Source organism: Camelina sativa, chromosome 19 (genome assembly GCF_000633955.1).
Source record: "Camelina sativa cultivar DH55 chromosome 19, Cs, whole genome shotgun sequence".
NCBI lineage: Eukaryota > Viridiplantae > Streptophyta > Magnoliopsida > Brassicales > Brassicaceae > Camelina > Camelina sativa.
The window spans coordinates 601,277-617,237 of NC_025703.1; the positions used below are offsets into that span (position 1 = coordinate 601,277).

Genomic DNA, 15,961 nt, shown 5'->3' on the forward strand with positions numbered 1-15,961 from the left:
TTGATTTTTTTTTTCCTTATTCTCTCGTGTAAGTCGCGGATGGAGATATTCCGAAAGGCACCGATTGTTAGGCTCCGTAGCCACAACGAGAAATACTTAGTTGCCGATGATGACCAAGAATCCGTTCGTCAAGATCGTCGTGGCACAACTAAAAACGCCAGATGGACGGTTGAGATCGTACCTGGATCCAATGTGATTCGTCTTCAAAGCTGTTACGGCAAATACCTTACGGCCACTAATATTCATTTCCTCCTCGGAGCCACCGGTAAAAAGGTATATATATAACTAGCAAGCTAGGGCCATGATCTTGGGGTTTACAATAAAAAACCTCATATCACATTAGGTTTCCCAAGATTTCTTGATAAACAAGGCATCTAAGATCCCTGCATAACATTTTTACTATCTTGTCATTGTTTCTTATTCAAAACGAAAACATTATATCTATGGCCTATTTGCATTAACAATGTTGCGAAAAGATCGGTAAAAGGTATGATTTTGAGAAAATAAGAATTCGATTAATAAGCTGCTTTGAATCAAACAAATTAATCTTGCCAATCGAGAAATCTCATTGTTTAAACAACAATGACTCTTTAAACGTGATTTTGTTTCTTGCTAATTGAAGAAGCCATGTTAAGATTGTTTGTGAAACAAGGTACTTCAAACTTTACCGGGAAAGTTGGATTCATCGGCGGAGTGGGAGCCCATATCGGACAATGATATACAAGTACGGTTCAAGAGTCGGTACGGACAATATCTAAGGGCGAACAAAGGTGTACCACCGTGGAGAAAATCTATCACACACGACATTCCTAGCCGTACGGTCACACAAGATTGGATCATGTGGAGTGTTGACGTTCTCCAAATCCGAGTTACCAAAGATGATGCAGAATCTACCCATAGTTCTTCCACATTTTCACGGATTGAGGTACTGTATACTCTACACATACCAATACTACTATCTTTCCGAAATTTTACATATTATAATAACAAAAAGTAAAACGCTAATTGATTGATGTTAATTCAGTCAGATGATTCATTTAGTGTGAGTTTACCACTAAAATCCGAAGGAAGATTAATATATTACGAGACCGGAGATGATGGTGGGAACATAAATAAGGAGATAGGAGAAAAATCAATGATGTTCCATGGAAGCGAGTTAACAGAACTAAAAAAGAAAGTAGAGGAAGAAACAGAGATGGAAGATGTCATGATTTGCTGTAGGAACCCTTTGAACGAAAAGCTTTATCCTCTTCAGTTGCATCTTCCCCCAAACAACGCGACTATGCACATCATCGTCTTTCCTTCTTCTTTCGGTACAAAACTTCTCTTTTTTTTTTTTTTAAGTTATACTAGTACTACTTTTTTCATTCGAGGATTCCAATTTGGCAATTTCCAATAAAATTTTACGTATATTTGAGACATTAGTGTTTGTGTTTATACGACTTTTTGTTGTTGTTTCGAATCTCAAATTGGAAATCTGACATGCGACATATATTTCTCTTGGAAATCTCATTATTCGTCTCGCCAGCACATATTTTAATCATCCCTAGGTTAATTAGTTATTATTTTAATGTTTCTAAGTACTATAATAATGTTATTGATGTTCCTTTTTTTTTTTGCAGAGATTGATAAGTGATAGCAACAAATACGTCAAATACAACCAACTTGAAATCCTTTTCGAAGATAATATCTTCTTCATATTTGTATCTGATATATAGTTGTTGATACGTCAAAGATATAAGTACATATATATATATATATGTATATAGTTGCCTATTAATATTATTGAAACTTTGTTCTATTCGTTTATTATATTTTTCAATCTTCAAACTGATGATAAAATAAGTTACCAAAGCTACTAGAATTCAAATCGAAATGTGTGTGTATACCTAACGAATTAGTTATTAGTAATAGATTCTGATACAAAGTCTGACACCTATAGTGTTTTGGTTGGAACCTTTTTAAACTCTATGCAAAAGAAAAAAGAAAAAAAAACTTTTTGGGAATAAGAAAAAGTTAGGAAAATAACCAAAAAGCTAAATTACAATTTCTCTCTTACTAACTGCATATTCTCGAATCCTGCTGCTAGAGATCTTATCCTTCCACACCTTTTATTTTTTTGGTTACATACTTTTTTATTGTTCCATGAACAAAATAAAATAAAATACGGAAAACCTAATAATGGCATAAACCTTTTGGAATAACATGGATGGACGACACAATGGACCATGTGATATGTTTTTAGTAAATCACATTCAAAACAATTCGTATAATCATCACTATTAGTATTATATTTTTGCTCAACCACAGTATAACGTCAAGCTGTAGGTCCAGTTTCGGTCCACGGATGCTGACTAGTAGTTAAGTCAAGTAAATTACAATTCTTAACTAAATATATAATAAAATTATTTAACGCAACGGCCTGTGACGGATGAATGTTCTTTTCTCTCTCTCTCCTCGTGCTTCACCGCTCCTTAAGATATTTTTTTTTAATGAGTAAAATATTTTCTCTGCTAAAATCTTTCTGAGATTTTTTTTATTTTATAATTTTTATTTTTGTTATCGCTTTTGCTCTCTGCCCTGTGAGCTGTGAATGATCACAATTGTTCTACTGGTAAGCCTCTCTTCTTCTTCTCTCTTCTGCGAAATCTTCGACTGTGTTTTTTATTTTTACGGAGGATTTGTTCGTTTCCGTTCATATACGTATCATCGTTGGATTTTGGCGAGTGGCGAGATTTAGTATCTGTCAGTTAATAATTTTTTTTTTTTGTTGGTTTTGTGAAATCTGCGATTTAAGAGAGAAAACGTCGCTGTGTAAAAGCAAGGAACAAGAGAAAAAGGTAAAGGAAAGAGATAGAGAGGGATGGAAGATGAAGGAGGAGTAAGTGTTGGTGATGAGAAGAAGATAAAGGTTGGAGTCTGCGTCATGGAAAAGAAGGTGAAATGCGGCTCCGAGGTTCTGTTTTCCTTTTTTTTGGCTGTTCGTATTTTCGCCTTTTTCTACTGACGAACAGATTCGGATGCTATATATGTTTTTAATTGAGTTCGCTTGGTTAATTCTTTTAACTCTTATCTATGTGTTCTCTCTCGCTCATATATGGTTCCTGTTCCTTGTTTATAGGTATTCTCAGCTCCCATGGGCGAAATTCTCGACAGACTTGAGTCCTTTGGTGAATTTGAGGTACCTGGTTTCTTTCTCTTTTTTAATCCAAGAGCAGACCTTCTTTTTTCGTGATAATTTCTGGTTTGTATCTTTATAGTTTGTTACTTTTGTGATTCTTGGGGTAATGTTATTGGAAGATGTTTGCTTCTGAGTAACTTTTTTATTTTTTTTTGCCTTTCCAAGTTGTTGGCATTAGTCTGCCTAAGAAAGTTTTTACTGACGCTTTGTCTTTGTAGATTCTTTGGGATATTCCATTTCCTCTTTTATGATCTCATCTCTATAGACACTTTTGTCGCAACTTTATTCGCAGATCTTACATTTTGGGGATAAAGTTATACTTGAAGATCCTATAGAAAGGTATGCTGTACCCATATAGAGCTCATTTTTTGGCCTTTCACTTTCTTGTATAATCGTTTATTCTTGTTATGCATGATTCTTTTATTAGTTTATATATTAGGATAAAGTCTTGTTGGATATATATGTCAAGAACAAAAGTATATACTGGAATTATATAACTTTACAAGAAACTTTGCTGTTTCAGTTGGCCCATTTGTGACTGCTTGATTGCTTTTCATTCCTCTGGATATCCTCTTAAGAAGGCTCAGGCATATGCTGCTTTAAGAAAGTGAGTCCTACCTTTTATTTCTTGCTGCTGCCTCAATAAAAAGCCTGTCTTACCTTAGTTTTTTGGTGGAAATTAATTGAGTTTGACTTCTGAGGTTTGTTGTTTCCAACTTCTGTTATTCAGGCCATTTTTAGTGAATGAACTTGATCCCCAGTATCTTCTTCATGACCGCCGGAAGGTGTATGAGGTAAGCATTCTTAACTGCAAGATCGTTGTGCACTTTAGCTAATTCTTCAAAGTGATTCAGCGTTGGCGACAAAGAAGAGTTGCATGCTTTTCCTATTTACTAATAAAATTAACTATTTATGTGCACCTCTACAGCATCTTGAGATGTATGGCATCCCAGTTCCTAGGTATGCCTGTGTCAATAGAACGGTACCAAATCAAGACCTTGATTATTTTGTCGAGGAAGAAGATTTTGTTGAGGTCCATGGTGAACGCTTCTGGAAGCCATTTGTTGAAAAGCCTGTCAATGGTGAGCTTTACTCTGGCTCTCTTTTCACTCGCAACATATTTAGCTATCCCTCCATGAGCTTGTCTCTGCCTGTTTTCTTATATAATGCCATTGGTTGTTATATGACACTGGATATCCTCCTTGTTCTATTTATCTTCTGATTTGCAGATCTATTTTATTATCGGCTAACAATTGACATCCTTTATGCGTGTTTAGGGGATGACCATAGTATAATGATATACTACCCTAGCTCAGCAGGTGGTGGCATGAAAGAATTGTTTCGCAAGGTACTGCATCTTTTCGCAGAACTTCTCTGCTCTGGATTGGACTGGCTATTCTAATATTGTCGAGTAATTTATTGTATTTTCGGATCAACTCCATTCTGCTTAATATATTTTCCCATTTTACTATAGATTGGGAACCGATCAAGTGAATTTCATCCTGACGTCAGAAGGGTTAGGAGAGAAGGCTCTTATATATACGAGGAGTTTATGGCTACTGGAGGAACTGATGTCAAGGTTGTGATCCTTTGCCATCTACATGTTTTTTTGATAAGCTCATTCTCAGTCCCATCTTTTGGACAACTTAAACCTTTCATGAGTTGTCAACTAACAATCTTCCTGGTAAACACAGGTCTACACAGTGGGTCCTGAATACGCACATGCTGAAGCAAGAAAGTCGCCTGTTGTAGATGGTGTTGTTATGAGGAATACAGATGGGAAGGAGGTACGTCTTCCATTGATATTCCAACAGTTACATATATGGAACCTAATGTACCTCTTTTTTAAAGGGCTACAGTTTGAATAGAGTTTCAAAGTCTGCTGATTTTGATGAAAAGCATGAATTGCCAATGTTTTTTTCATAAAGGTTTAAAACTTTGATGCTTAGATTTTGATCAGTAATTTATTTTCTTTTGAACAGGTGAGATATCCAGTACTGCTTACACCTGCTGAAAAGCAAATGGCTAGAGAAGTTTGCATTGCATTTAGGCAAGCGGTAAGTTGGAATCCAATTATGTGGCTCTCGTTATGTCTTACAGGGCTGTAATCCCTTATAATGGTACTTCTGATTTTGTGCAACGACGTAGCAATTTCTTCAATTTTTTTTTTCACATTTCCAGGTCTGTGGATTTGACCTTCTACGATCTGAGGGCTGTTCATATGTTTGTGATGTAAATGGATGGAGTTTTGTGAAGAATTCATACAAGTAAGCTAGCATTCTGCATTTGTACTGTTCTCTCTTAAAACCATAGATCGTTTTATATCTTGGTAGGGCAATGGCAATGTTACAGGTTAAGTTTTTAGAATAAGCTTAACATTTACGTTGTCGACTTGTAGCTGCCACAGCTTTAGTTTGAAAATCCTGTATATGAACACAGCCCTAGAGATCTTGAGTAGCCTTACTTAATCAACACAAAAGCAAATGCATTTTTACCCACTAATTGCAAAAGGATATGTATTATGGCCATTAATGTATGGCAAACATTCAACTCTGTGCTGGTATAAATGATGCCAGATAGTTATGAACCTCGTTCTTGTTGTCTGTGTTCAACGTGGAATGCTGAAATGGTTTGTAGACTGGCATGCTGTTGCCTCTCTGTTATACTTTTAAAAGTGCTTTTTAATTTGAAGTATTCACTAACCTCTTGTACTGTAAGGTATTACGACGATGCTGCTTGTGTGCTAAGGAAAATGTGTCTGGATGCAAAGGCTCCTCATCTTTCATCGACTCTTCCTCCCACTTTGCCATGGAAGGTCAATGAGCCTGTACAACCTAATGAAGGACTAACTCGCCAGGGAAGTGGCATCATCGGCACTTTTGGGCAGTCAGAAGAGCTACGTTGTGTCATTGCTGTTATTCGACAGTATGTTCTAGCATATAATCACATGTTCCTTTTACCATTCTCTCTGTTTAGCCATGATCTGAGAAGTGTTAAACTTTGTTTTGCATGAAAGTGGTGATAGAACTCCCAAACAGAAAGTGAAGCTAAAAGTTACAGAGGAAAAACTATTAAACCTCATGTTGAAGTACAATGGTGGAAAGCCAAGAGCTGAGGTGAGAGGCGCAGGACTTCCAAAATCATCAACTTCATCTCGTCTTGATTAATTTCCTCATACTGTGTCATTTTTTCCCCTTTTGCAGACCAAACTTAAAAGTGCCGTCCAGTTGCAAGATCTATTAGATGCTACAAGAATGCTAGTTCCCCGTACAAGGTAGAACCCTGAACTTATTTATTCATTTCTTTTTACCAAAAAACATGTGCAATCCAGCGTTTTCCTTGCCAAATGATATTCAGCTGCGCAATTCTTTACTAATGCACAAAGCCAATGGATCCAAGGATTTAATGGATGGAATAAAAGTAACATTATTTAATTGAAATAACTTAAATTAATCCTAGAACATTCCTGATGTTTCTGTGATGTATTTTTAAGTAAGCTACGTCCGTTGTCCTGCTATATTTCTGCTCACCAAAACCTTCCAAGGGGCTTTTTTGCTGTCCCATCGAAGTTTTCTTAAAAACAAAGTAGCATGCGTCATTTACTGCGGCTGTTAATTGTGTTTACAGTTGAAATCTGGTAAGAACCTTATGGTCTTCTTTTTTTATCTTTAGACCAGGTCGTGAAAGTGATAGTGATGCAGAAGACCTTGAACATGCTGAGAAGCTTCGGCAAGTCAAAGCAGTTCTAGAAGAGGTTGTGTGTCTCAACATTTTGTTACTTTCCCGTTTCTATGTGCTGCATTCTTTGAAATCAAGTTTCTGTAATTGTAGAGAATATAGTCCTTGGAAAGAATTACTTAATAACTGTCCTGGATTTAGCATCACGGTCAGCTGCTGTTACTGTCATAGGTTCTTGTTTTTCGCTATACGGTGATTTGCTGTTAAGATAGTTCTGGGAATTTTCTACAGGTTCTGTTTGGAATTGGCTTTTCTTCTGTAAGCCCTCCCTCATATTATTGAACTTTGATATGCACTATGCAGGGTGGACATTTCTCGGGTATATACAGGAAGGTTCAACTGAAGCCGCTGAAGTGGGTTAAAATACCAAAAAGCGATGGTGAAGGCGAAGAAGAAAGACCAGTAGAGGCCCTTATGGTTCTGAAATACGGTGGTGTTTTAACACACGCTGGTAGAAAGCAGGTATACTTCCATTCAGTATCAGAAAATAATATAATATACATTGCAAAATTCAAGATTTCTGTTGCTAAATGAAGGCTTGTTATCTGCAAAACTGCAGGCCGCTGGTGTATTCTTGCCTAATTTTTTTGATGTATGCTTCGTTTGCAGGCAGAAGAACTTGGTAGATACTTTCGCAACAATATGTATCCAGGTGAGGAAACTTGATCTACTTTCCATCTGAATCAGTTTGGTGACTTATGATGATCAATATGTTTCCTAAGTCTGTAACGATTAAATGGCATTTGCTTGTAGGTGAAGGGACTGGTTTACTTCGTCTCCATAGTACATACCGTCATGACCTTAAAATTTACAGCTCTGACGAGGGACGTGTTCAGGTACAGCTTTACGCTTTTAGTAGTCAAGATGAGAATATGATATTCAGCTTTTGAACATATAATTCAAGCTTCAATACTTATTTGCATTGTTAACAGATGTCTGCAGCAGCTTTTGCTAAAGGCCTGCTTGACTTAGAAGGCCAGCTGACACCAATCCTGGTTTGGCCTTTTCTTTCACTGAGATCTCGTGGTGCTTTGCAATGTCATATGATCATCACTAATTTCTTATCTTATTTCTCTAGGTTTCTTTGGTTAGCAAGGACTCTTCCATGTTGGATGGTCTTGATAATGCCAGCATTGAAATGGAAGCGACTAAGGTTTGTCGGTATATATGATGAGCCATCTTTAATGTGTGTCAATCACGTTTTGGCAATTCGTCTGAACCATTTGCTTGTGGCCAACAAGATCCAATCTGTTACTAATAGAGTCTCCGCAAATACCCCTTCTCAAATAATTTTTGGAATAGTTTAACAGTTTCGATTTCTTCTCTACGTGCTTTCCCAGGCTAGATTGAACGAGATTATGACGTCTGGCACAAAGATAATAGATGAACCTGTCTCCTCCGAAGAATGCCCTTGGATGACTGACGGAGCTGGACTGCCTCCCAACGCTCATGAACTCCTACGTGAACTGGTACGCACACTTTTCCATCATATATTAGTTTATTGCTAACGTGAAAGAGATCACCAGCCATGAGTCTGTTTGCACAACAACGTAACATTGCTTTGTGCACTGAGCACATTCATCTCATTTTACAGTTGGTTTTCTCTGCCATTTTCTCCCTCGTAAAAGTGATTTACTGGAGTCGAGAAAATAAACTCTTAATGTGTTGAATTACTTTCCAAAATAATTAGGTGAAATTAACCAAGAATGTGACTGAACAAGTAAGACTACTTGCAATGGATGAAGACGAGAACCTCACTGAGCCATATGATATAATTCCACCATATGATCAAGCAAAGGCTCTTGGCAAGACAAACATTGACAGTGATCGGATTGCCTCTGGATTACCATGTGGTAGTGAAGGGTTCCTTCTGATGTTTGCTCGGTGGATAAAACTCGCAAGGGACCTCTACAATGAAAGAAAAGAGTAAGTTTATCATCGGGTTTGGATTTAGCTATGCTTTGATTTAGTAATGCTTCTCATTTTTTCATCTTTCTTTCCGGTAGAGTTTTGTGAATATCACTGATAGTTGAGTTTATTTGCAGCCGATTTGACATCACACAGATTCCAGATGTTTACGATTCATGCAAGTAAGTTTTTAGGTGTTGTTGGTGTATTTACACCTAGCTTTAGTTACTCGTTTCTGAATATGCTGTAATGTGTTATTCTCACCACCAGGTACGACCTGTTGCATAATTCCCATCTCGATCTAAAAGGATTAGATGAACTCTTCAAAGTCGCACAGGTAAACAAACTAAAACTTCTCTTTCCCTTTTTCCTGAAACTCATATAATAGTTTGCATGGTCGCATTGTTTTCTAAGGCATTGTGACTACTGATCATGCCTGATTGAAACTATGACCATTGTTGGTTATCTTTGTATTGTTGACTGTGCTTGCTTATAAAAAGTTATGTGGTTGCAGTTGCTTGCAGATGGTGTCATCCCAAACGAGTATGGCATCAATCCACAACAAAAGCTTAAAATCGGTTCAAAGGTGACACTTTCTAGCTACGTGTAGTTATTTTCCTCTCTCAGAGTATTTTTCCAGAGGATCTCACAACTTATTATTGCAATATTTTTTGTTTCCTTGAAAACCAAAGATTGCTCGGCGCTTAATGGGGAAAATCTTGATAGATTTGAGGAATACTCGAGAAGAAGCAATGAGTGTTGCTGAGTTGAAAGAAAGCCATGAACAAGTCTCATTGTCATTATCTGCGTCCCAAAAAGAAGATAGAAATAGTCAACCAAGGCTTTCTATCAGTACCGATGAATTGAGACGACCTGGCACAGGTGATAAAGACGAAGATGATGATAAGGAAACCAAATACCGTTTAGATCCAAAGTAATAGTCTTTGGCTCTTTGCTTTCCCTACAAACTAATATGTTTTTTGGTTTCTGAATATTACACAGGTGTTATCTACTAATTGCTTTTCATTTCCTTTTAGGTATGCAAATGTTAAGACACCTGAACGTCATGTGAGGACTCGACTGTACTTCACATCTGTAAGTTTCCTCCTTACTACATTGCTTGTTTAAGTGTGTTTGAGTGAAAACTAATATGTTTTTTTGCGTTGTATGAATTGGAACAGGAATCGCATATTCATTCGTTGATGAATGTCCTTCGATACTGTAACCTCGATGAATCACTTCAAGGAGAAGAAAGTCTCATCTGCCAAAACGCCTTGGAACGTCTTTGTAAAACTAAAGAACTTGATTACATGAGCTACATTGTCCTAAGGCTATTTGAGAACACTGAGGTTCCCTTTCACTCTCACATCATATGCTTCAATATATGCATGGCCTCTATCAGTTTCTGAATCCATAAAAACCGATGCAGGTATCACTTGAAGACCCGAAGAGATTCCGCATTGAGCTTACATTTAGCCGTGGAGCTGATTTGTCTCCCTTAGAGGTAAGAGCAATTCAAGGGTTATTGTTTTTGTTTTAAACTAAAAAAGGGAACAATTTTGAAGATCCTAATTGTTGTGACAATATGCAGAATAATGACGACGAGGCAGAGTCATTGCTAAGGGAACACACACTTCCGATAATGGGACCAGAGAGGCTGCAAGAGGTTGGTTCTTGTTTAACACTCGAGACGATGGAGAAAATGGTTCGTCCTTTTGCCATGCCGGCGGAAGATTTCCCTCCGGCGTCCACTCCGGTAGGTTTCTCAGGTTACTTCTCGAAAAGCGCGGCCGTGCTCGAGCGTCTCGTTAACCTATTCCACAACTATAAGAACTCATCCTCTAATGGAAAGACCTGAGGGCAGACCAATTTTAATTTTTTTTACTGTCTTTTATTTTGGCTACTTAAATTTGCTCACGCTTGTGTTTGTGCAGTTTTAGTCATCTTTTATATTTTTCTCTACATGTTATGTGAATTTCCTTTTCCTCCCAAAATTGCTAGAATTTTTTTTGAATATATAGCTGTTTCTTTTATTCAGCATGATTGTTATGTATATATATATATTTGGGTATACTATGAATATGATATATATAGTCAATGTGTTGAAAGGGACTGATGAAGTTGGGTTTGAATTAAGATATGATTACATGGAACATAAATGAGTCACCCGTGACGTTCTATAAATGAGCACTTTTTTTTTTCTTTTTTGTTCTAGTTTAGTCATTACACTGGATCTTTGGATAGGAATTGTTTCGCCAGTTACCGAATGAAACAAAACAAAAAAAAACAGTCTAATGATTTTGGCATTTACCGTAAAAATTAATCAAAAATAATAAAAAATGGTTTAAGCTTCACTAATATCGAAAAAGAAGAAAGTGAAAATGAAAAGCAATTTTGATTAGATTTAGAGAGCTTCTTTTCGAAAGAAGCACAGAAAAACTAAATCCTAGTTACATCATCTCAATAGCTTTTCTTCTTTTTCCGGCAAAAATCTCAAAACATCGAATATTTGTTAATACTAATTGTTATAATACAAAATTACAAAGTTAAGTAAAAACTGTATAGTCAATCTAAGTGATTTGAATTTTTATGAAATTTTAAATGATTTTGATGATTTTAAGAAAGTTAATATGATTTATTGTAAAATTCTTTTAAATTCTACTAAAAACCATGAGATTTAAATTTCAGTATTTTTAACTAAAAAATCTTTTTAAGTTCTCCAAAAAATCTCTAAAAATCATTAAAATCTAAATTGTAGATTTTTAAATTATTACTTAAATAACAATGGATTTCAAAAGATTTTTTTAAGACTATAATTGAATAACAGTATATTTTAAAATAGATTTTTAAATCATTAATTTAATAATAATAGATTTTAAAAGATTTTTAAAATCTATTGATTGAATAACCTAAAATTTATAAACTCTATATAAATCATTTCAAATGTGAAGTTGAAATACATCAATCTCCTAAATAAATTGATTGGGATATTAAACGACTTATTCAGTTATTCTACAAATTGAAAAAGAACAAAACTGGTTATTAGAGAGAGATAAGTTTATAAAAATTATTACAAATAGGATACGAAATTGTAATATGCGTTTTGTAACTGTTGAGTTGAGAGAGAGAGTTAGCAAACCAAACACATGATGCTATGATATGATTCTGCTGCCCCAATCTCTCTCTCTCTCTTGCCCGTCTCTTCTTCTTCTTCTTCTTCTTCTTCTTCTTCTTCGTTCATCTCTCTTCCTTCACACAGACATCAATTCCCTTTTTGACTAAAGATACGCCACCGTTTTCTCTTTCTTTCTTTCTCCCCCAACCCAACAACTGAATCTTACTTCTTCTCTCTTTAGTCTTTACAACTGCGATTCTTCTCTCTCTTCTCTCTATCTGATTCGCTTGGATTTTTTTAGGGTTTTTGTTGTTTTCCTCTCTCTCGTTTGTGGGTCTGATCAAAGTTTCGTCCTTTTTTTGTTTGGGTTTTTATTTTTGGGGGAGAGAGAGAGAGAGATGGATTTAGAATCTGTCAAAGTTATGGAGAATTGGCAATCGGAGAAAGCTAATGAGAGTGAGACGAATAAGAATAAGAGGAGGAAGAAGAAGATGAAGAAGAACAATGTCAGAAACAGTGAATGTAAAGAATCTAATAATGGGTTTTGGGTCAAATTTAGGTTTATGGTTTGTTGCGTGTCTTCTACATCAGACGTTGATACCTCTCTCACTCTCTCTTCAAGCACTGGTATGTCCTCTTCTCCAATTCCCAGCTCCATGTAGATAAAAACCCTTCCTTTCCAGTTTCAGATGATAGTGTTTCTTCTTAATTTTTGTGGATTTTTTCCTATAATTGTCACACAAGACTTATGTTTCCATCTAGGGTTTTTTTCCCCCATTTTGACAAACTGAGAGCAAAACCTCAATGTCGTTGTGGTTGGTTTACCTACCTTAGAGGATTTTAGCTCAACTAATTTGATGAGTTGGCTCTTTTACAATTTTGCAAAAATGATTCCTTTCTCCATCTTGTCTTCTTGAAAGTGACATTTTTGTAGCTAATTGACTCTTTTTTGTTTTGATTACCAGTGGGAAGTAAGTCCGCAACTGTGAAATCAAATGATCAACCGGTTGGTCCAGTTTCTTCTACAACTACAACTAGCAATGCAGAAAGCTCTTTGTCCACTCCGATGATAAGTGAAGAACTTAAGCTCTATTCTCACCTAAAGAAGTTTACTTTCATTGATCTCAAGCTTGCAACTAGAAATTTCAGACCCGAAAGTCTTCTCGGTGAAGGTGGTTTTGGTTGTGTCTTTAAAGGATGGGTTGAGGAGAATGGGACTGCTCCTGTTAAGCCTGGCACTGGCCTCACTGTCGCTGTCAAAACCTTAAATCCTGATGGACTTCAGGGTCATAAAGAGTGGCTTGTAAGATCTTTCTTTTCTGTTTCTCTGTCTTCCATATATCCTATTTTTTCACTGTTAGAACTGAGCATACAACTAAAGGTTCCTGTTTGTGTATTTGCAGGCTGAGATTAATTATCTCGGCAATCTTCTCCATCCCAATCTTGTTAAACTGGTGGGTTATTGTATCGAAGATGATCAAAGGCTGCTGGTTTATGAGTTTATGCCCCGAGGAAGTTTGGAGAATCACCTTTTCAGAAGTAAGGAAACTACTACAGTCCTAAATTCTTTATACGCAATTTAAATTCTTTCCTTTTTATGTTTTCGATTTGGATAACAAGTGTTTACAATTTAAAGATGTCTTTACTCCATATTGTTAAAGTTGGAACCTTTAAGACTGCATCTAGCTAAATTTGGAACATTGGCACCTTTTAGTGCAATCTTAGATGGTTTATATTGCTTGAACCACGAATCAATAAGTAAATCCCTTACCTCCATAGTACTAGTTTTAAGATTCTGTGGTGTATAAAGTGTGTTTAAAAGGGCATAATGCGTTTGTATGATTTATCTTCTCAGTTATGATTGTTGTTAAACTTTTTTCTTTGTGAATTAATGTGTACTTCGTATTGAAGGGTCGTTGCCTCTTCCATGGTCAATTCGGATGAAGATTGCATTAGGTGCTGCAAAGGGTCTCAGTTTCCTTCATGAAGAAGCTCTAAAGCCGGTCATTTATCGAGATTTCAAAACCTCAAATATTTTACTTGATGCAGTATGTTTTCCTCTCCTCTAAATCAACATCTATATATACACGTCTGTTTCTTTGCCTCTAAACTCTTACCATTTTTCCAATTTCAGGACTACAATGCTAAATTATCAGATTTTGGTCTTGCCAAAGATGCTCCTGATGAAGGCAAAACCCATGTGTCTACTCGAGTCATGGGCACTTATGGTTATGCTGCTCCTGAGTATGTAATGACCGGTAAGTCTTGTTTTGCTTTCAGGATTTCATTCACTCATCTGCTTATTTCTTCTCTATATGATTGAATATAGAAAGTTAGAGACCGAGCTGGATACTGCCCGTTTGACATATATGCATCAATGTTCATTATTGGGTTTGAGATTAGATCTATAACTACTGTCCTTTTTTGACTCCTTAGGTCACTTGACATCAAAAAGCGATGTTTACAGTTTCGGTGTGGTTCTACTTGAAATGCTGACTGGTAGAAGATCTATGGACAAAAACCGACCAAATGGTGAACACAACCTTGTTGAATGGGCGAGACCACATCTCCTGGACAAAAGAAGATTCTACAGGTTACTTGATCCGAGGCTTGAGGGTCATTTCTCGGTGAAAGGAGCTCAAAAAGTGACACAGCTTGCAGCAAAATGCCTTAGCCGTGACCCCAAAATAAGACCGAAAATGAGTGAAGTGGTGGAAATCCTAAAGCCTCTCCCACATCTCAAGGACATGGCTAGCACGTCTTACTACTTCCAGACTATGCAAGCTGAACGTTTGAAATCTGTGTCAGGGTCAGGGTCAGGTCGTGGATTCGGGTCAAGAAATGGGCAACCTGTGGTTCGGACTCTGTCTAGTCCTCATGGTCAAGCTGGTTCCTCACCTTATCGTCATCAGATTCCATCTCCTAAGCCTAAAGGTGCAACAACTTAGAGATTTTGCACTTTCCTGTGACGTAAGCAAGAACGTCTCTTCTTTAACAAATGTAAAACAACAAATCGATATTTCTTAACCCGATGATTTTAAAAGAAAGGCGATTTTTAAGGTTTATTCTGAAGAAGATCCCAACTTGTGTATGTTACCTTTGTGGCCTCATGTGTTTTCGTCTGTTGTATTATTGAACAATTGTCTTCTAGGGGTAATATTGTCGTCATCATAATGTATTATTTAGTCGTTTTCACTTTCACAATCGCTTCACCAATACGTAAAACAACCTCTTCCTCATTAGTCATTACTACAACTAGTATTATAAGATAGTAGTACATATCAAGAAGGGGTATTGGATAATTTGGATGACATTTTGCTTTGAAAGTTTGAATTTTGTTTCCTCTTTGTGAGTTTTTTGGACTTATCTACTTTGTCGCTTCACATAGATAACCGAATTATTTTAAAATACAAAAAAACATGTCATAATGACAACTTTTCTTACGTGAAAATTATTACTTAGTACTATTATTAATTTTATTGAAGCTTACATGCCACTGTAGCTGAAGCTCTACTTAATAGGCCGAGAAGACACAGGGTAGACCATTTCAATAAAATTGAGGAAGTCCTTGACAGTCTGCGCAACAGGGGTTTGGNCGGGTCAAGAAATGGGCAACCTGTGGTTCGGACTCTGTCTAGTCCTCATGGTCAAGCTGGTTCCTCACCTTATCGTCATCAGATTCCATCTCCTAAGCCTAAAGGTGCAACAACTTAGAGATTTTGCACTTTCCTGTGACGTAAGCAAGAACGTCTCTTCTTTAACAAATGTAAAACAACAAATCGATATTTCTTAACCCGATGATTTTAAAAGAAAGGCGATTTTTAAGGTTTATTCTGAAGAAGATCCCAACTTGTGTATGTTACCTTTGTGGCCTCATGTGTTTTCGTCTGTTGTATTATTGAACAATTGTCTTCTAGGGGTAATATTGTCGTCATCATAATGTATTATTTAGTCGTTTTCACTTTCACAATCGCTTCACCAATACGTAAAACAACCTCTTCCTCATTAGTCATTACTAC

The 15,961-nt window shown here is 36.5% G+C and overlaps 3 protein-coding genes across 4 annotated transcripts; all 3 read left to right on the forward strand.

Annotated features, from left to right (window-relative positions):
• LOC104763826 lies at positions 1 to 1,722 on the forward strand. The gene is made up of 4 exons (XM_010487209.2): positions 1 to 273; positions 653 to 925; positions 1,025 to 1,313; positions 1,623 to 1,722. Exons 1-4 carry the CDS (start codon positions 40 to 42, stop codon positions 1,634 to 1,636), a joined length of 810 nt encoding a protein of 269 aa, XP_010485511.1. The 5' UTR covers positions 1 to 39; the 3' UTR covers positions 1,637 to 1,722.
• LOC104763827 (inositol hexakisphosphate and diphosphoinositol-pentakisphosphate kinase 2-like) lies at positions 2,429 to 10,862 on the forward strand. Of its 2 annotated transcripts, none has more exons than XM_010487210.2 (31): positions 2,429 to 2,614; positions 2,798 to 2,956; positions 3,122 to 3,181; positions 3,474 to 3,520; positions 3,705 to 3,788; positions 3,912 to 3,975; positions 4,110 to 4,263; positions 4,459 to 4,529; positions 4,656 to 4,760; positions 4,876 to 4,968; positions 5,164 to 5,238; positions 5,363 to 5,448; positions 5,900 to 6,106; positions 6,198 to 6,297; positions 6,385 to 6,455; positions 6,854 to 6,935; positions 7,223 to 7,381; positions 7,529 to 7,571; positions 7,673 to 7,755; positions 7,852 to 7,914; positions 7,998 to 8,072; positions 8,260 to 8,388; positions 8,610 to 8,845; positions 8,965 to 9,009; positions 9,098 to 9,164; positions 9,342 to 9,413; positions 9,520 to 9,761; positions 9,865 to 9,922; positions 10,009 to 10,176; positions 10,257 to 10,331; positions 10,419 to 10,862. In XM_010487210.2, the coding sequence occupies exons 2-31, from the start codon at positions 2,864 to 2,866 to the stop codon at positions 10,683 to 10,685; spliced, it is 3,174 nt and encodes a 1,057-aa protein (XP_010485512.1). In that variant the 5' UTR covers positions 2,429 to 2,614; positions 2,798 to 2,863; the 3' UTR covers positions 10,686 to 10,862. The 2 variants fall into 2 exon arrangements, with proteins under 2 accessions (XP_010485512.1, XP_010485513.1); XM_010487211.2 differs by having other exon boundaries at positions 2,798 to 2,938.
• LOC104763828 (receptor-like serine/threonine-protein kinase At3g01300) lies at positions 11,947 to 15,876 on the forward strand. Its single transcript, XM_010487213.2, has 7 exons — positions 11,947 to 12,569; positions 12,908 to 13,245; positions 13,346 to 13,481; positions 13,854 to 13,990; positions 14,077 to 14,200; positions 14,379 to 14,797; positions 15,564 to 15,876. Exons 1-7 carry the CDS (start codon positions 12,341 to 12,343, stop codon positions 15,654 to 15,656), a joined length of 1,476 nt encoding a protein of 491 aa, XP_010485515.1. The 5' UTR covers positions 11,947 to 12,340; the 3' UTR covers positions 15,657 to 15,876.